Genomic DNA, 21,144 nt, shown 5'->3' with positions numbered 1-21,144 from the left:
GATCCAGTCTGCCGACTGTCGGCCTTTTCACGATTGGCTTAAAAAAATGGCTTATTTAAATTTATACCAATACGATGGTGGGAAAAGCTTACCAGTTTGTATGTTTTTTATACTTCATTTTTATACTTGATCCTCTGACCGCTTGGAAGCAATCGGAGTACATGTTGTTTTAGAAGAAAGGGGTTATGTGGTAGGATCTTTAAGAATGCTTAACTGGGATATTTATATATTCATGGCTCAAATATTAAGGATCATGCTTTTGACGTGTAACTAACGCATTTACGCGGTCAGCGATCCGCTGCCAGGCTTTGGTTCTCCGGGTTCCAGAGGTTTTAGCGTTCCCTTTTCTTGTGATAATGTCCTTCTCCTCGTCATAGCTCTCCAGGAGAACCTGGAGTTCCATTTCATTGAAATAAGCGGCCCGTTTCGCCATATCGATCAGGGTTTCCATGATCCATACATCACGTCTTTTTAAGTTTGGCGTGGACGCGCACAACCCTGTGTTAACCAACCCCGAGTTGATTGAACTAATGCATAACCGCTGCTGTGGAACCGAAAACTCTGGGTTGGTCGGCACAGGGTCAATCAACCTAGAGTTCAGCGTTAACTCAGTGTTTGTTAAACCTCCGTTCGTGGAACACCCCTCTGGTCCGACCAGGTTTGATTCAGAGCATATGTTGCTATAGCAACTAACATACCGTGATCCTTTTGGAACGGAAAACCTAGGGTTACAGCAAACCCTGGGTTAACTTACCCGGTTATGTGATAAAACCGGCTTTGTGGAACACCCCACTGGTCTCGACTGATGTTGTCTGTGTGTTTGCCCTAGCATATGATTAGGGGAAAACGGCTCAAATCTATTGGCTGAGAAAATTGAGGGGAGGAGCGCATTAGCATATTAACAGCACGCGTGCTGTTAATATGCTAATATGCGTTCTGAGCGCGCGCGCGGAAATGCCGGAATGCGTTCTTGGCGCGCGCGCTGAAATGCCAGAACGCGTTCTGGGCGCGCGCGCTGAAACGCTGGGCGCGCGCGCTGAAACGCCGGAACGCGTTCTGGGCGCGCGCGCTGAAACGCCGGAACGCGTTCTGGAAAACCAAAACGCGTTCTGGGCACGCGTGCTGGCGTTTCAGAACGCGTTTAATTGAAGTCGAATTGTGGCACACTCGGCTTGCCACACACACACACACACACACACACACACACACACACACACACACACACACACACACACACACACACACACACACACACACACACACACACACACGAAAACACAGACATAGGCATCCAGTGGCATGTCGCTCTCGCGCTCTCTCGCTCTCAGAAAGAGGGTTAGGTAAATAGTAGGCCTATATAGCCTAGCAGCAGCAGTCTCATGTCCTGTTGAATCGCTTCGGTCTTCATAGATTTTACACAAGTTGAAAACATGAGACGAATTTAGAGTCATTTATTTGTCATCTACTGCGTTTATTGCAACATTTTCTTCAATGTTCCGAAACTTAAAGTTGATTAGTTACCGGTATTTCACCACACCTGTGAAGGGTGTCTGCCAAACCCCGGTACCGTAGGCCTACATGTATTATAAGGATAACTATTTGTTATTCGTATATTTACGGAGACGGAGGTAACGGTGGATTTCTTGTAGGTAGCCTACTTCAATACACCACACATACGGAACAGCGCATTTTACGACACACTAGAGAGCCTACATAGTACGTCCAGCAGAGGGAGCTCCAACACTTGATATAGGAATGTATCCTGTTGAAGATGCCAATATATACATACTTACGTATTTTCTGGTGAATGTTGGATAAAGTAGGAGAGCGGATTTATTTTACATTATGTTGTTCGGATTTTGCCCTGCAGGAGGTTATACTATATAGAGTTACATTGAGGTTGAGCAAAGGCCTGTTTATATGATTTTGTTGTTTTATTTTTTCCATTTCTTTCGAAGTTTGTATAAAACAACCTCCTAGTTGTGTAATTATGGGCTATGGTGAGAAGTCTCACTAAATTAGGTTTTAATTGTATTTGAGAAGTAAGATCATCCAATGGAAATAAATGTAATGGAGTTTATTATGTTGAAATAATCTGGATAAAGGCTTTTTTGTATTTTAGTTTATATCCGTCTGCGATCTACTGAAATCATTAGCAGCAAACACTGAAATGCTGCTTCATCTCCTCCCAATGTCCCTGCTTTGAATAACACCTTCAGGTAACTAGGCTGCTTCTCTAAGCTCTCGGCCATCTATGCCCAAGTTGCACATCTATCGTTTGTACGATTGCATTCTCATGAAGCAGCCAGAAACCAGTCCTGGTTGTAAACTACTGTGTGGCTAAAATAGCTAAAATATGTGTATCTGTGTGTGTGTGTGTGTGTGTGTGTGTGTGTGTGTGTGTGTGTGTGTGTGTGTGTGTGTGTGTGTGTGTGTGTGTGTGTGTGTGTGTGTGTGTGTGTGTTTTTTCAGATGGCCGTGGAGAGTGGTAAGACCGTAGTGCTGGCAGCACTGGGCCGGCCCTTCAGTCTGGGGATGCTCTACGACTGTCGCAACGACTCACTGATCCCTGGTAAATATGATGTAACAGAGTATGTGAGTGGTGTTTTGGTTGAACCCATATGGATCTGGCAAGATGTTAACCTTTATTCATCCTGGTATATAACAGATTGAGATTAAACATTGACATTACATTCACATTGAAATGTACATTTAGGGCATTTTGAAGATGTCTTTAACCAAAGCGACTTACAATAAGTACATTTTTTAGAAGAATGAGAAACAATATATCGCTGTCGGTACAGTAAAGATGTTCATAGAACCAAGTGCCAAGCACTAACAATCATTAGGTTAACCCATTTCCCAGTGCAACAAAGATAGCTATGATTAGATGCTACACAATGCTAAGTACTATATTTGTACTTTTAGTACTTTAGTACTCAAAGGACAATTCCTGTATTTTGAACATTGAGCCCCCTTTCTGGTTTGTCTAGGATGAAATAGAGTGGTTGACACCGACATTTTGACGATTGTTCCTGTCTCGGGTATTTGGCTCATTTAGAATCGTCCCTGCTTGCTCAGACTGTCTGGCTACATGCATTCACAAACCTGTCCTTAAAACAACCCTAAAAAATTAGGCAAAATTACAATATTGATATTAAAAAGATGTCGAACTTCTGATGTAAAGCAACTAGGATTCTGATTTGTTTTCTCTTTGTTTTCTTCTGAAGCTCTGACACTTTGGGACCGGGATGCCTTAGAGAAAGATACAGATGAAAGGCCCCAACCCAACAGTGACTTTGAGATAGTTGCTTCTGACTCCATCGAAGACAAATCTTCTGCATTGAATGTTGAAGCTTCACTCAAAGCCAGTTTTCTGTGTGGACTGGTTGAGATAGAAGGCTCTGCTAAATTTCTCTCAGATTCTAAGATTTCCAGAAATCAGGCTAGAGTGACATTAAAATACAAAACCACCACCAAGTTCCAACAGCTGTCAATGAATCACATTGGCAGAGGTAATGTGAAGCACCCATATGTATTTGAGAAAGGTCTAGCAACACACGTAGTGACAGGAATCCTTTATGGTGCACAAGCCTTCTTTGTGTTTGACCGTGAGGTGTCAGAAAAGGAAGATAGGCAAGACATTGAGGGCAATCTAAAGGTGCTGATCAAGAAGATACCCACTTTGAAGATAGAAGGCCAAGGTTCTCTGAACATGGCAGACACAGACATTGCAAATGTCGACAAATTTTCCTGCAAGTTCCATGGGGACTTTAACCTTGAGAAACACCCTGTGTCCTTTCATGAGGCAATAGAAGTCTATCAAAGCCTGCCTAAGCTAATGGGAACCAATGGAGCGAACGCAGTGCCTCAGAAGGTCTGGTTAATGCCACTGAAGGCTCTAGATTCTGCTGCTGCTCAACTGGTTAGACAGATAAGTGATAGATTAGTAAGGGATGCTCAGAATGTCCTGGAGGACCTCAGCGAGCTGGAAAGGAGATGCAACGATGCAGAAAAATGCACAACAGCCCAGCAATTCCCACAGATTAAGAAAAATGTGAAAGCTTTCAAAGAACTGATTTCTCAGTATAAACTGGAGTTCCAGAAGATAATAGCAAGGAAACTCATATTGATCAGAGGAGGAGGAGAGGAGGAAAGTGTTCTCGCAAAGATCCTGAAAAAGGTTAATTCTTCTCCTTTCAACACTAACGACCTGCATGAGTGGATGGATTGCAAAGAGACAAAAATCCAAATCATCAGCTCTCTGATTGACAAAATGCCCAACATGACGATCGTCACCAGTCGCAGCACTCTGCACCATGAGATCCACAGCGGAGATATCACACATGCTGTGTGCTTTTCTTTTACTTCCCTGGAAACTCCAGAGCCTTACCTTTCAGCTCTGTCAAACTACTTGGATGAAACCAAAACAGACAACGTGCCATGTGCTTATGATGTGGAAAAGGAACAATGGTTCTTCTCAAATGACATAATGGACAAAGTACAAGAGAAAGTAAAGCTCTTCAAAAATTTTGCAGAAGCAAACAAGGAGAACAACAGCATCAGGTTTCTAACAGCTGCGATAAGTGATGATGAGAAGAAAGGTGCAACTCTCCACCTCTACAAGGATGGCTCCTTAGTCACCGACAACTTTGAACCACCTTCGAAGCCAGAGATGATCCCAGGTGACATAACCCATAACAGTGTAACACTGAATATTTCCCCACCTCGATTTGGGTTGAGAACTGTCACCCACTACACTGTTGAGTTCTGTGTCCATGGAGACAATGTTTGGCATCAACAAATGGAGAGCAAGGCTGGAGATGTCACAGTGTCCGGCTTGCAGATTAATCAAGAGTATCAGTTCAGGTGTAGAGCCAAGTGCGCAATTGGCTTCGGTCCGGCCTGTGAAGGCAGCGCTTTAATTAAAACCTTACCATCCAGTCCTCCAGAAAAACTACAAGTGGAACATTATTCTACAGAGTTATCAGTCAGCTGGGAGAAACCAACTGAGCTTGGATGTGGAGTTGAGATTGAGCATTACATCTTAGAATATACTGAAGCATCTCCAGAAGTTAAACCTGAAGAGGTTTTATGGAGCAAAGTAACATTCACAGTCAACGAGTCAGAACAGGTACCATTTAAACAAGTCATTACAGGGCTGCAGCCTTTGACAAGATACACTGTCAGAGTCAGATGTGACTGTGGAGTTGCTGGCCTTGGCAAAGAGAAATCTGTAGTTGTGTACACGGACAAGAAGGAATTTGAGAGACTGGCTGAATCAATCAAAACATCAAGCCTACCAATGAAATCTGGTTTTCCTTCAGTCTTCAAGCTAGCCCTGGAGAAAAATGATGTAGGGATAGATGGATGCAAGAGCTACACATTTGGCAAAAACAGCCTGAGGCGAAATCGTCATGTTTATGGGGGCAACAGGTTCAGGGAAGTCAACTCTGATCAATGGAATGATCAACTACATCCTGGGCATTGATTGGAAAGACTCTTTCCGCTTCAAACTAATAGATGAGGGCCAGTTGAAGTCACAAGCAGAAAGTCAGACATCCCATGTTAGCGCCTACAAAATCAACTACCAAGATGGCTTCCAAGTTCCTTATTCTCTCACCCTCGTTGACACTCCGGGTTTCGGCGACACAAGGGAGATAGAGAGAGACAGGGCGATCACAGAGCAGATCAGGAGACTCTTCACCTCGGTAAAGGGAGTCTGTGAGATAGATGCAGTGTGTTTTGTCACCCAGGCCTCTCTAGCAAGACTAACAGCTACACAGAAGTACGTCTTCGATTCAGTCATGTCCATCTTTGGTAAAGACGTAGCAGAGAACATTCGCATGCTGGTCACATTTGCAGACGGTCAGCAGCCTCCTGTTCTGGAGGCAATCAATGCTTCCAAATGTCCATGTCCTAAAACAGACATAGGACTTCCAGTGCACCACAAATTCAACAACTCTGCTCTGTTTGCGGACAATAGATGTGTTCATGACAGAGCTGATGAAGACTCTGATGAAGATATGGAGGTCGACAACTTTGATGCAATGTTTTGGGCGATGGGGGCCAAAAGCATGAAAACATTCTTCACTGCCTTGGACAAAATGACCACCAGAAGCCTGCAGTTAACCAAAGAGGTTCTCAACGAGCGAAGGCAGCTGGAGGCGGCTGTGGAAGGACTACGGGCGGGGCTGGCGAAACTAGATGAGATCCGATCAACCCAACAACAGATCGAAAAGCACAACGCCGACATCACTTCCAATGAAAACTTTCAAATTGAAGTTGAAATCCTCAAACCTGTTCAAATAACCCTTACCAAAAAGGGAGAGTACATCACCAACTGTCAGCAGTGTTCAGTGACTTGTCATTACCCCTGTGCCATAGCAGATGATAGGGAAAAGAGTGGCTGTGCTGCCATGAGTGGTGGGAAATGCAGGGTTTGCCCTGGAAATTGTGACTGGAACATACATTTCAACCAGAAATACAGGTGGGACTACGTCAAGGTGAAGCAGATGAAGACGGTCCAAGAGCTGAAAGAGAAGTATGAAAAAGCCTCTGAGGCGAAGATGACAATCCAGCAACTGATTGAAAACCAGGAAGAGGAGATTGCCAATCTGCAGGATGTGATAATGTCGCTGATGGACACGTCGTCTGGCTGTATAGCTCGGCTGAAGGAGATAGCTCTGCGGCCTAACCCGCTGAGCACGCCAGAGTACATCGAGCTGCTCATTGAGGGAGAGAGGTCAGAGGGCAAAGAGGGTTACCTGGCACGGATTCAGTCTCTGGAAACAATGAAAGGAAAAGCCCAAATCATAGCCAAGGTTTCCAAACGAGAGAAGCTCACAAAAACAGAGGAAGAATTCCTTGTGGATAGACAGAAAAGGCAAGAAAAAAAGGGATTGTTTAAAAAATGTTAGAATTTCTTTGGACTTTAAAAATAACAAATGATTTCTAGTGGGGATGGGCAAACATTTATTTTTGTTTCAACAAAGAAAATATTTTAAATCCATGTAATTATTATTGAGATAAACAAGTCTGATACTTTTATCGTTTGTTTGAATAATAACAGCAATTTTAAAGCACATGTCTTATTATTTTTTTTTTTATAGTTTATAGTAATGTTGGTAATCGCCTGTGTTCGATTCAACTCTCTTTGTTTCTACTGTTACTCCTTATGTTTGAGGTATTGGCTTTGCCACAACTTTGTACCGACCTGACGCATGTAAAAAATTTCTCTTTTTTGATCCAACCATCCCTTATTTCCACAGTAGGGGTTCGGGGAAATTAGTCAACATCACAGTTAATGACATCCTTCTTTGTCTGCTACATGAACTAATTTAAAGCTTGGTCTATGATATAATAACACGGATGCTGTTGATGAAAACCGAGTAAGGAAATTGTGATCAATAATTGTTGGGTGTAAATGTGATTATGAATATGTAAGAGGAAACTAGAACAGAGGCTGTAAAAGCAACATTTACACATTTATAATCATTAGCTGTATGCTTGCTATACATCATCTTACCCTTGAAAAAAATCATCATTAAAGATTGAAAAAAGTCTGAAATGGCTCAAGCCTATTTTGGGTTTTATATTATTGAAAGTTGTTGGTTTTCTTAAATATTTAAAAATTATTCACCTTAACTGGATTGGTAAAGAGTTTAATTCCCCTTCAACTGTTTACCGACCCATGTTCCGAGTTGTACGTTTAAAGGCGACATATTATACCACAAGTGCTGTGTTCCAATATCCATAATTCCATGAGTACACTTAAACGTAGTAGACCATCCGCACTCACTAAGTGCGCTAATGATGTAGCACTTTATGTCCGAATTATCTTATCGCTTCAACTAACTATAAATATAAGGAATCGGGGAGTCCGGAACAAGTATTGACAGAGACTTTATTGCTACCCACAAATAAGCAACAAGAAAGCCGAATGGTTTGCAAAGCACTGTCCGGGGCTCCGATCCCGGTCTCTCTTATCCATTCAAACTGAGCCGTTTTGCATGTAATATGACCGTCCTGGAATATGCTCAAAATTGCCTTATATGGCATGGACGGTCAGCCTTACATTCCTTTAGGTATGTGTTCATCTCCTGTAGTTAATCTAAATAATGGGAGGACGTCAGTAGCCGGGGCCCCAGGCTCCTTGGCGCCTTATGAGGCCCTTGCTCTGAGTCCAGAGGTGGTTTCTCTACTTTCCACCATTAATGTATATGCCTGATGTGTATAGGCCTGATAATACTCATAGTTAATATAAAAGTAATGGTTAATTTCTCCGATACTAATTTTCAGATGTCAGTGTTGTTCCAAATCGAATACTCTGTGGTGCACTGACCGGAAACTACGATCACGACTGCCGCCGCGTCTCCTCCCCCGCAATAAACATCCCACTTTGAACTGTGAACTCTTTATGCCTAGCAGCTTTAAAAAGCTATAAAAGCTATATAAACTACAAAATGACTATTAATGCAGGCTATGTGGAAAATGCGCCGACTTAGGCTCAGCCTGGCTCCGCTCTCTTCCGCTACGTAGCTAAGATGGCTGCCGTTGAGTACGAAAAGTGTACATCGTGTCAAACTTCGCGATTTGACCGTTTTGAGTACACTATCCAGGTACTTTCAGTACACTTATTTCCGCCCGATCTGAATTGGAACGCCCTACGTACTCAAACTAAGGCTAGTGACTACGGATAGTATGGATATTGGAACAAAGCACAGGTGTTAGTGTGAGCCATTACAAGCGTTTTGAAAATGTGCAGCTTCTGACATCACAAGTGGCGTGTACACCTTGATGTGTGCTGGATAGATCAGTCTACCAGCCAACCCAGTGGACTGTAGCAAACGTTGCTCATCTATCGGTGGACACGCCCACCTATGATGTCAGAAGCTGCACATTTTTTTTAACACACACAAACCTGGACAACCTCTTCTATTGGTAACTAACATATAAATACTAGGGCTGTCCATTTTATTAATCGCGATTAAACCTATATTTTAAAAGGATTCAATTCATTCCAATTTAAGTTAAATGAGATATCAAATAGCTAGAAAATGCATTTCCTGCAGAAAATGCCGTGAGTGCTGAAGTGCAAAGTGAGGTCGAAAATATTTTTTAATAAAGCCATATAGATTAAGACATAAAGAAACGTTAAATGGCTTAAATCAAGTGAAGGGATTTGAACAAAAGTCTAAATGGAGTAAACAATGTAAACATGCACACCAATTAAGACAATTTAAATGGTTGAAAGCTGAATGAGAAGCACAAGGCATTGCTAAAAATGCAGAAATGTAAAATGAACGGAACTGAAGAATCTGAAAGGTCAAATGTATTGCCCTGCATTGCTGGTGTGTGTGTGTGTGTGTGTGTGTGTGTGTGTGTGTGTGTGTGTGTGTGTGTGTGTGTGTGTGTGTGTGTGTGTGTGTGTGTGTGTGTGTGTGTGTGTGTGTGTGTGTGTGTGTGTGTGTGTGTGTGTGTGTGTGTGTGTGCGTGTGTGTGTGTGTATTTAAGAGAATAGCGAGCAGGTGCGTGATTAAAAATAGCCCAAAAGAGCGGGGAAAACCGCCCAATCTGGCAACGCGACTGAACGTCCTCACGCTCCAGCGTCAACGTTAATCAATAGGACCGACTCAAAACGAAGACGGTATGAAACTAAAACTGTGATTCTCGAAATTCTGTTTGGATAGTATTGAAGATACAAGTGTTTAGATTTGTTAAATGGTTTGAACGAAGGTAAACGGTTGAAATTCGACTAGTGTTTCTGACATTTTACGTAATTTGAGTGTCAGAATGGGCAGACGGCTTCAATGGGACCAACTGTAGAATATGACGGTTTGAAACTAAAACTGTGATTCTGAAGAAAGTATAAATGATATCGAAATTCCGTTTTGTATATCATTTTTTGTGATCAACATCTTTATTGTTTTTCAAATGGAGGGGTCCATTTGAAAAACATCTTTATTGTTTTTCAAATGGATTTATTATTATAATTTATTATAATAATAAATTATTATAATTTATTATTATAATAACAATAATAAATTTCATTTATTATTATTATTATTATTACCAAGCTCAAACAGCCACTGGTCGTGCCTTATTAAGTCGGGTAGCTGTATGTTCAAGATTGACAATGTTGACCAGGCTATATGGATCCAGAAAGATTTCATGCACATATCTGGAGTAAACCAGTTTTCAAAAATTGTTTTCTTTGCAGAGGTAAACCCTGCGAACATAATTTTGAACTGAATTTGCTTTAGATGCATATCAGAATGAAGCAGACAAAAAACAGGATTAGGAACATACAAAATATCAAGTATGTCCGCTAAAACTGAGTTTACATGAAACCAGAATTTAAAGATAACCGGACAATCCCAAAACATGTGTAAGAATGTTGGTTTTGAAGTGAGTTAGTAGGTGAGCTAGGTTCTTGGAAGTCCTACTTAAATTGCACCAAATTCTCTCCCAATCCAAGTTTATCTTCAAACTCCCCATTTCCCTGTTCCATATTTAAATTGGTAAAGCCTTGGCCCTGTGCTGAATCAGTGAATTATATATGAAGGAGACAGAAGATCTGCCCAGTAATGGTGCAATCCATCGTAACAAGGGATGTGAGGGGAGAGGAGAATTCCAGGGAACTCCATATGTTTTTAAGGCAGATCTTAGAAAGTAAACAAAATAAGAGGACGCAGGAAGAGAAAAGCGCGTTCTTAAGTCTGTTGTTTGTTACGCTAGATAATAGTCTTTCTTGCAGTTTGTGTGGTAATATCTTAGCAGCCTCAATCAATTTCCATGCAGTCGAAGACTGTGGGTCAACCCATGTGCTCTGATCTGAAAAGACCAATAGTAAAGTTCAAAGTTTGGTACTGCCTGTTGACCCTCTGGCCCAGACTATCTCCTGTGATTCACCTGTGGATACAGATGATTGGAGAATTCCGCCTGACTTGACAGATGAACTTGACTGTCCTTCGGTCCAGACTGACTTGCGTCGTAACCCTGTGTCAGCACCAGATTTGCGGTCTTCTGTTGAGGGTGACCTTGCTGTAGATAGGGTACGGCATCCTCAGCCCTCTACTGCTGGCAGTGGTATAATGCTAGGTGTGAGATCTAGATATGGGAGGGTTATTAGACCTGTAGTCAGGCTCATCCAAAATATGCACCAGAAAGTTCTTGCTGGGTTCTAATGTTTGTGGATCTTGTTTTTTTGTATATATTAAAGTGGTGTTTTATTTTTATTTTTTTCTCCTCACAAGAGGTAAAGCTTTGTATGGTTACGGGAACCTGTGTGACCTAAGATGTTGTGGGTCCAGGTGGTTGTCGATTATACTGTGTAAATTATGTGGTATCTGGTAGCCTAACATGTAAACGGGCATGTTTTTTTTCCAATGTTTGGTGGAAGGTTTTGCAGCCCTTCCGCATTCAAATTCTTCTGGGATGGTCACTGACTGGAATGCTTTATACCTGTGGTATGAACAGTACTGCATTTTTGTTTTGTTTTGTTATTCACTGTGTATTTGTTTGTTGTTTTCTGTGCCTGATATGGTTTGTTTCAGGGTCTCTCACAGCATTTGTATGTTTGTTCTTTGAATGGGCAAGTGGAAATCAGTGGAGGGGAATGTAGCGGGGTTGGTGCTTCCCACTTGCTATTGCCAGCGAGACCCTTGCGCTGGCTGTGGTCGTGGGAGTGCTCGCGCTCCCTCTAGTGGAATGCGGGGATGTGGTATTTTGACGTTAACTGGGCACACGTGACTCTCCTCAGTCAACGTGTTGTACCCCGGCTGGGAGAGGCTGCTATTTTAAGGATTCTCGTCCGTGATTTTCCCCTGTTGAAAATATAACCTTATATAACCAAGAACCAGAATAAACGGCTGGCTGCCAAAGGTTTCATCGTGTCATTCACGCAACGCAACGAGAGAGAGTATGCCGCTACACTAGCAACCTGCTCTGGTGCTTTTTACCTAGGCCTATGTATTCAGGCTAAAAGGACTTGATTGTCTGATGCCTCATCATCCCAGCCAAAGAGAATTGGTATTATTAGTAATGGCAACTTCCAAAATCGAAAAAAATAACTTCACACAGTGTGTATTTTTCCAATGTATTTGTTATCCCCTGTAGCGTTGATCAGCAGCGAAATAGTTCGCCAAAGTCGTTGAGCATTCCACTGCATTGAGAAGAGCGGTGTAATAAACAAAAATAATTGACAGCTGAACGTTAGGAAGGCCTATGCAAGTGAATGGAGTAGTTCACAGCATTGAGAAGAGCCGTATAATAAGTAAGGGATAATGTATAGAACTTCGTCGGTCATTATCGGGAAAATAAGCCCCGACAGGGCGAACAGGACACCGGCGCGCAGCGAAGGTGTGCTTACTCCTGAAGGGGCTTATTTTCCCGATAATGACCGGCGAAGTTCTATACATTATCCCGCTTATTACACGGCTGCTTGCCAAAACGAAAACATAACTTCACATGGTGTGGCTTGTTACAATTTATTTGTTACCAGCATTCGTAGTGCTGATCAGCAGAGAAATAGTCTGCCAAAGACGTTGAAGTCGCTTAGCAACCGAAGACGCTGGGGTTGAAAAGTTACCGGACTACTTGAGGAGTGGTTTACTGACCTTGTTGAAAGTGACCATAAGGGACAGCCTGCGGGATAACTTCAAGCAAATATTTTAGTAATGATCAAATAAAAAGGCTTAAAGTCATCACAGATCATTGTATTCATCCTTTATTCTCTTTTAGGTAACAGGAATGTGTCAACATGATTATACTGCATGAAATATATTCTTTAGAGCCTTCGTTCTTGTCCTCTAATCCAGGGGTTGCAAAACCTTTCACTTCGAGACCCAAGGGAGAATTATGTCTCTACCCGAGACCAAAACTTAATGCATCATGAATTGCCATAAAATCTTCATTTACAAACTAATGATAAAGAACACAACAAACAAACAAAATAATAATGAATGTATTAATCTCATAATAAATATCTCAAGTACATCACAGCTATAATCCAATGTGCTGATACGTGTCTTAAATTCATCAGCACCTGAATTTGAACAATTCATTTTAAGTCCTTAAAATTAGAACAAAGAAGCATTGAGTCAATACACTCAGTGTTTCAGCTGGAGTCGGGAGAGCGGCCATGCTTATAAAATACACAAAACAACAGAGAGAAAATCCAAATAAGGTTAATAAACTCCATATCTTTTCATTTAAACATCGCGATCGAGACTGATTGGGTCACACACTCAATGTTATCGCAGTGGTCAGGTCAAGGTTTACGAGTGAGGAAAGGGGGGGGGGGGGGGGGGCTCCTCACACAGAAACTGAGCTGAACAAACAATCCTCTGTTAATTAGGAATATTAATTCACATATCAGCGTTTTTATGCATTTTACTCTGCCAATTGGGGACCCAATAACAGAAAAAATGTCTAATTCCTATAAATTGCATTACCATGTTAATTCTCACTCTCATTTGATTAAATCAAATCAAAAGCTTTGATATGTGAAGCACATGTTATTGAATGGACCCAGTCCCTTTGGCGCTGGGAGAGGTACTCGCCGCTGGACTGTCCTGCCCCCACATCGTGACTACCGTGGCCCCGCTAGCAACCTTCCCCGTGGTAATGGCCTTTTTCTTCAGCTCCATGAGTTTATTGATGCGCTCCAGGTAGCCAGGCTTGGCCTCTGACTTCTCTGCCTCTATCAGCAGGTCGATGTATTCAGGCATTGACAGTGGATCGGGCTTCAGAGCGATCTCCTTCAGGGTGTTGAGACACTGGGCTGAGCGCTCCATCAGCCTGACCACCTCCTCGTGTAGGCGGGCGTACTCCAGCTCCATCTGTTTGATGATGTCGGCAATGGACATTGCTGCCTTAGAGGCCATCTCATACTTTTCTTTTAGCTCCTTGAAGGTTCGTTTCTCCTTCACAGTCTCGGAACCCCAGTAGAAACCCTCACGGACGTGCGCCGATAGAGGGCACTTGCTTTTGCATTCAACGCAGTTACCCCTCCAGTTAAAGACCTCACAATAATACATGGCACCAAATTGTACCTTGCATGATTTGTGGCAAGTGACATTACATTTCTCACAGTTAAGTGATGATTCTTTGGCTTTCACTTTAACAAGCCTTGTTACGCTGACCTCATACTCAAATGCCTCGTTGGCTGTGATCGCCATCTCTTGTTTTTGGAGAATTTTACATTCTTGGTCAATCTCCCCAAGTTTAGTTAAGCCCAATTTCAGTTTAATCTGGAGATTCTCAATGGAGTTCTCCAGCTGAGCTCTCTGTCTGAGCACCTCCTTGGTTAAGGTCAAACTCTTGGTATTAATAGCATTCAGAGCAGAAAATAATTTTTTCATGCTTCTGGTTCCCATGGCCCAAAACTTTTGCTCAAAGCCATCTTCTTCTTCATCATCATCATCATCCTCATTGTCATCACCTTTGTTGTTCGCACCGGTTACCTTATTGTCAGCAAACAAGGCAGAGTTATTGAATTTGAAGTGAATTGGTAAACCATCTTTCTCTTTAGGACAGGGGACCTCAGATTCTTTGATGGCCTGGAGAACCGAAGGGGTTTGGCCATCTGCAAATGTCACCAAAATCCGGATGTTCTCTGCCACATCTTTGCCAAATATGGAGAGCACTGAGTCAAAGATGTATTTCTGTGTTGGTGTAAGCCGAGCTAGAGACGCTTGGGCCACGAAGCAGATGGCATCGATCTCGCTGACTCCATGTTCAGCTGAGAAAAGCCTTTGTAGCTGACTTATGATCCTTCTGTCTTTCTCTATGCCTCCCGTGTCTCCGAAACCCGGCGTATCCACAATAGTCAGGGAGTAGTCGATCTGGAAGCCCTCTCGGTGGTTGAGCTTGTACACAGTGACTTCAGAGGTCTGGCTGTGAGCCTGGGACTTGGCCGTGCCTTCGTCTACCAACTTGAATCTGAAGGTATCGTCCCATGTGACCCCCAGGATGTAGTTGATCATCCTGTTGACCAGGGTGGACTTCCCCGCCCCAGTGGCTCCTAGAACCATGATGGTGCGGTTCTTTTTCACAGAGTCTTTTCCAAATATGAAGCGCTTGCATCCCTCTACATTCATGGGCTGGGCTTTCAGAGGAAGAGTGTAAACGTCCAGAGTACCTGAAGGTCCTTTAGTCTTCCTGCCTTCATTCTTAACAGCTTCTGCCAACCGCTTAGGAGGGGGCCAACTAAACTTTTCTTTCAAAGTATTTATCATTGTAGGCCAATTTGTTAACTTCTCAGAATTCTGACAAATCAAACAGTTGTAAGATTTTCTAAGGATTGGAGAAGATAACAGGAGGAAGCCTGAAAGCCAACAATCAGTTTCCTGGCTTTCCTGACTGGCTAACCAGGTTCGATCAGAAGAGATCTGACTGCTTCTTTGTTGATTTGAAGAGAGATTCTCGTAGAAATATTCCTGGTTTGATCTGCGAACGAAACACAAGACATGTCAGGAAAACCTCCTTTTGCTTGCGTATATATATACATATATATATACATATATATATATATATGTATATATATACATATATATATACATATATGTATATATATATACACATATATATATATATATATATATATATATATATATATATATATATATATATATAAGTCATACTCAGTGTAGGGTTGTAAATTTGTCTGTCTAGTGACACATGCATTACTTTACTGCGTTACTTTGATGACACATATTCCAAATAACTTCATGGCACAATATTCCAAAGATAACACAGTCTAGTAATGATTCCATCTCAAAACATTTGAAGTACATTCACTCCCTCGAGAACAAAATTTATTGAACAGAAGATACTCGCAGTGCTCTGCTGGTTTGGTAAAGGGACACTAGTTGAGAGCTTCAAGTTGAGAGCTTCAAAACGCCTCATTTGTAGGCCTACTGAGGTTAACCTTATGTATAAACTTCGCATTTTCTGAGCTTTCAGTTTTTCAGAAGCTCCTATATGTTTTAATTTGGGAAGGCCATTCTTATTGGTTCCTCATGCCAATGTTGATGATGATCAGCCAAATGCTGAAAATAACCCATACACAACGGTCTGTTATTGTACATTTCTTTATGGCATAAATGCCAGACCGATTTAGCTGTATTCGTATGCATGCATAAGCAGCGATACTTTAATACCTGAACGAGACACAAAAACAACATGAGTAATCTCTAAACATAATAGTCTGTATCACATTATATAATTGGAAGCTGTCACAACTTCAGCAAGGCTGTAGTTTTTTCATTTGTCCGTTTCCTGTTTTGCCACACTAACACATGTCATTTCAGACTCGGCCACTCCCCCCTGCTCTGCGTTACCTGCTGTTCCCATTCACCTGCCTGCCACCCTGATCTCTCCTAATTAACCAACCACCGTCACCTGTGCTCCCCCTATATCAGTCCTCTCCTCCCAAACATTCCCTGCCAGATTGTCTAGTGTGTAACCCTAGCTCTCCCGCGTCTTCTGACCCTGATCCTGAACCTGCCTGCCCGTGTATCGACCTGCCCTTTTGGACTTTGGACCTGCCTTCTGCCTGCTCCAACTGGATTGACCTGCCTGTTTGGACTTTGGACCTTCCCTGTTGCCTGCCCCTAGGAATAAACACTATTTCTTCACCTGAACTGTTTTCCCTTGTCGTGCTATTGGGTTCTCGTCTGCCATTTGGTGAAACCTGACAGAAGCGTTATATATTTTATATACATATACACATCGCTATAATCCTTCACTTTTCATTATAAATATACATTAAAAAAAAAAGTCTGCTATGGTTGGTCTCTAAAAGAAGACGTGCAATGCACTGATATGTAGTCAACGTTAGGGTAGGGGTTTGGTATTTTTACCTCAAACTATAGGATCAGAGAGTTACAAGATAACTATTCACATGCATATAGGTATTCATGGATACTGTTAATACCTTATGAAAAAACATAATTAAAATAGTGTGGCTATCTTTGCATCCACACTAGTTAATCCAGAGTTCATAAAAAGCATGCCCTAAATGCTAAATTACAGTACAATGAAGTGAACGCACCTGGTTGTATCGGTCTGGACCAGGTCCAGGTTCAGCCTTTAACACAGAGGCCAGAACACCTCCTGGTAGACCTAATGAAAAACTCAGTGTTAAATACCGCACTTGTAATAATATAAATCACATTAAACTTGAATTAAAATCCACAACACAGACGGTCAACATCAGCAAAAAACGTCTTTTTTTTTTCATCCAACGTTGGTTTTGGGATTGAAACGTCCTTTCGATTACGATCCAAATGAGTGCACATTAATATCAGCACCACAAAAACCTTTTTGTATTAGGTGTCAATATAACTGATCAGAGAATGTTTGTGTCCTACCTTGGCTGTTCCGGCTGTGTCTCCTGAGAGCAGGAAGCATGTGAGCTCTGTCTCTCTACCGCCCCTCTTAAAGCTGTAGATTCTCTGGATCTATAAACCATGTAATAATATCTTCTTATCTAAATTACTGCTGTCTTGAAAGATTTTCCCCTCCATAAGGAAACAACTCTTTTAATTTGACCTGGCCATGTTTTATATCGTTTCCTTAAGTTGCTTATTTTCCTACTCAGTAGCATTTCTATAACAAATGCTTGCTTGACTAAATTTAATTTAATTGTATTTTATTGAAATGCTTAAATGGAAGCCACCATTTACCTATCTGACTTACTAGTCAAATACACTCCTATAAGAAGTCTCAGATCCTCTGACCTGCACTGGCTGTTCCCAAAACTAAACACAAATGTAGAGGAGACAGGGCATTTTCTGCTGTTACCCCTAAACTATGGAACAGCTTGTAGCTTTGTAGCTATTTCTAAATCAAATCTTAAAACTCATCTCTACTCTATTGCCTTTAATTCAGTACAGCCTTCCTTTTACCTCATCTTTATCACGTCTTTTAGTCTTTTGATCCTGATTGTACATTGATTTATTGCATTGTGGCAACATCTAGCCAATATCATCATTGTTATTATTGTAATTATTATTATTACTATTGTTACTGTTATTATCGTCGTCTCAAATGTATGATCCTTACTTGCTTTATTGTTGTTTGCTCTTTGTTTTATCTTTATTTTGTTTTTTTGTTTTTTTTAGCACTTTGGTCAACTGTTGTTGTGTTTTAAATGTGCTTTACAAATAAATGTACATTTACATTTAACTCATTTGAGTTCTCTGTGTCTGTTGGCATTTGCCTGTGTGTGTGTGTGTGTGTGTGTGTGTGTGTGTGTGTGTGTGTGTGTGTGTGTGTGTGTGTGTGTTTGTGTGTGTTACAACTTGGTAAAATATCGGTTTCAACAGAGAATTAACTTAAAATGTTTTCGTGCTAAAAAATTGAGTGTATCTACCAAGTTAAAAATATGTATATGATTGTATTATTAAATGATGGTTAGATGAATCCTGTATAACAGCCAGAGGATAATTTCCCTCAACAACAAGACAACAGAACATGTTCATATATTCAATACGTGTGATTTGGTCCGTCAGACTCTAGTGTATAGCAGGTTGCCCCAAACTATTTCTTAGGAGGGCCAGATCACTCTGCCTCGCTCTTTGGAAGGGCCGGAGTATGTCAGTAACAGTAAACAGTACTGTTGACAACAGGTCTACCTGGATATAAACTAGTGGTGGGCATAGATTATTTTTTTTAATCTAGATTAATTTGCCATTTTAATCTAAATTAATCTAGATTAAAATGGCAAACGGCAAAAAATCTGTTTGTTTACCTTGACAGCGGCCAATTATACTGGCCAATGGTGATTTATCAAATATAATTCACCGCTGGAAGTTGTGAAGTGCCCATGCAAGTGAACGGAGCATAAACAAAAATAATTGACAGCTGAATGTTGGGAAGGCCCATGCAAGTGAATGGAGCAGTCTACAGCATTGAGAGGAGCCGTGTAATAATCCATAATAATGTAAGGTTTAGAAGTTAAATATTTGAAAGTTGTAGAATAAATTAATATAATTTATATTGGAGTTAATTTGCTAGAAATGTACTTAAAATTTTTAGTCAGTTAATCATTTACATATTTATGTTACACAATTATTACATATTTACATGTTTACATATTTAACACAGTCAGGATATTCTGTTGAATCTGCCTCTCTGATTCCCTCACGTTTACCTCAGTCTAAGGGTGCACTAACACTAGGCCATCTGGCCGTGGCCGTTGGCCGTTTTCACACCTAACCATGCTCAAATGGCCCCATTGTTCTCTGGCATGCACTCACACTGGGCCATCTGGCCGTGGCCGTTGGCCGTCGCAACTGTGGCCTGGCCACGGTAGGCTCTTGTACATACGTCATCACGTTGTAACACGTAATCACCAAGCGTCCGCTGCATGGACCATAATAAAGTCTGCCGGCAGTCAGAGTTTTAACAACAATGGACAACAACACAGAGAACGCAGTTCGCACTTTGCTGAGTCTGTTGCTTATTTGGAGCCGAAATGCCCAAATGGCTAACAGACACTCGACTTCTCTATGGGACCAACGTGAACCAACAGTTGAACCGCTTGACGCCATGTTTACCGTTTAATGGGAAAGAAGGCTCGTCACCTTTATTATGTCCATGGTCGTCGCATGGACTATACGTCATCCAGCTCAGGTTGCGTAGCCGTGCGTGTGTCGGCTCATTAGCATCTGTACCGTAGCGGCCCGTACCTTAGCAGCACACCTCTCCCAAGTGGCCAAGTTGGCCTGGCCTGGCAAGACTGGCCATACTCACACTGGCAGATTTGAGCACGGTTAGGTGTGAAAACGGCCACGGCCAGATGGCCTAGTGTGAGTGCACCCTAAGTCATGGGCAATTAAATCCTTAAATTTGAAAAACCTCTCCTTGATGTCCTTCATCACTTATGTACCTGAGGACCATTTGCGCAGCATTGCTTCCATCCGTACTCTCGTCCACCATGAACGTGACATACTTGGCTTTGCTTATCTTCTCTTTGATTGTTTCATTCAGTATATCAGCAACTACACTGCTGAGATTGTTTTACAAGATGTGCCAGTAAAAACCGTAGCTGGGGCCAAGTGATACCACAGGTCAGCATAATATTGTGACGCTCCAAGTAATTTCCCAGATTTAACCAATCAATGATGGCTTTGTTAGGACACGTAGCAAAGGACCATGGGCAGTATTCAAACCAGCAATACTGCTGTCAGAGAAACACTACACAGTCGAATAGACACTTCAACATCTTTCGATTCTTCCACACCTTCTCATTGCTTATCATCTCTTCCTCTGTCCACTCTTGTGTCTCCAAAAGTTGTTAAGTGAATTTAACGCCAACTCCTGAGTCGATATGTCTGCAGTAAAGCATTTATTACCCTCACTGTGAACTGTGACCTTTGAGCCCGGTTTGTTTCCAAAATAAATGTGTATTTGTTAGGGCTGTCAAGATTAGCATGTTTGTTTATTTGACAAATCATGTTTGTTTACTTACTTTACATTAAATTACCCTTGCAGTGGTGCTACTTATTTGAATTTAACTACACTTGTAATAACTGTTGGTTTCCAATTGTACTAATTAACTGCCTGTTTACAATTCCCAAATCTGTGGTCTTCCGTTTCGTATTCAACCCACAGTCAATAAAACCCCCTCAAGATCTCTTGGTCTAGTTTTTACTTGTTAACTACATTTGGTATGAATGATAATGTGTCATTTCATTTGATAATCTCATTTAACTTCAATTGGAGTGGATTTAAATTATAATTTTAAAAGTGTGAATAATCACTAGTTAACCCACAAATACTATTGTTTGACAGCCCTAGTATTTATATGTAACCAATAGAAGAAGTCCATCTGGATGTTTATGTGTGTATTAACCAGTATAGTGAGTCCGACATGTGGATACATTTGACCTGTTATGGGCCAATGGTGGGACAGATGAGACAAAGAAAGAGCTTTTAAATCAAGTGTTTTTGTTTCTTGAGCACAGAGCTCAAGAAACACCAGCAAACCACCATGGTGGCAACATAATCATGGTGTTCATACAAAAAAGCACCAACTGCTGTCATCCCCTGCTGGTGATTTCATGAAGGAATTCTGCGTCCCATTTCTACCCCTTACCCCTCCCCCTTACCCCTCCCCCTTACCCCTCCCCC

The 21,144-nt window shown here is 41.6% G+C and overlaps 4 protein-coding genes across 8 annotated transcripts in view; 2 read left to right on the top strand and 2 right to left on the bottom strand.

Annotated features, from left to right (window-relative positions):
• Positions 1-5,629, top strand: part of LOC132462548 (stonustoxin subunit alpha-like) — a 28,789-nt gene extending 23,160 nt beyond the window's left edge. Inside the window, exons 2-3 of one of the 2 annotated variants that reach the window (XM_060058115.1) lie at positions 2,473-2,572; positions 3,231-5,629. In XM_060058115.1, coding sequence (XP_059914098.1) covers positions 2,473-2,572; positions 3,231-5,491 — 2,361 coding nt within the window. In that variant the 3' untranslated portion in view covers positions 5,492-5,629. The remainder of the gene's footprint in view (positions 1-2,472; positions 2,573-3,230) is intronic. The other variant, XM_060058116.1, reaches the window with a different exon arrangement.
• The window catches only part of LOC132462551 (uncharacterized), a 109,877-nt gene extending 91,696 nt beyond the window's left edge, over positions 1-18,181 (bottom strand). Inside the window, exons 1-3 of one of the 2 annotated variants that reach the window (XM_060058123.1) lie at positions 17,379-18,181; positions 17,060-17,130; positions 13,433-15,453 (exon numbers count right to left, since the gene is read on the bottom strand). In XM_060058123.1, coding sequence (XP_059914106.1) covers positions 13,521-15,242 — 1,722 coding nt within the window. In that variant the 5' untranslated portion in view covers positions 15,243-15,453; positions 17,060-17,130; positions 17,379-18,181 and the 3' untranslated portion in view covers positions 13,433-13,520. Of the gene's footprint in view, positions 15,454-17,059; positions 17,207-17,378 lie in introns of those variants that run through there. The other variant, XM_060058122.1, reaches the window with a different exon arrangement.
• Positions 1-21,144, bottom strand: part of slc39a6 (solute carrier family 39 member 6) — a 583,352-nt gene that overhangs the window by 363,387 nt on the left and 198,821 nt on the right. The gene's annotated exons all lie outside the window — the stretch shown is intronic.
• LOC132462545 (uncharacterized) overlaps positions 1-21,144 on the top strand; it is a 570,484-nt gene that overhangs the window by 372,612 nt on the left and 176,728 nt on the right. The gene's annotated exons all lie outside the window — the stretch shown is intronic.

This window comes from Gadus macrocephalus, chromosome 8, assembly GCF_031168955.1.
Source record: "Gadus macrocephalus chromosome 8, ASM3116895v1".
NCBI lineage: Eukaryota > Metazoa > Chordata > Actinopteri > Gadiformes > Gadidae > Gadus > Gadus macrocephalus.
This window is presented reverse-complemented; position numbering and strand designations above follow the sequence as displayed.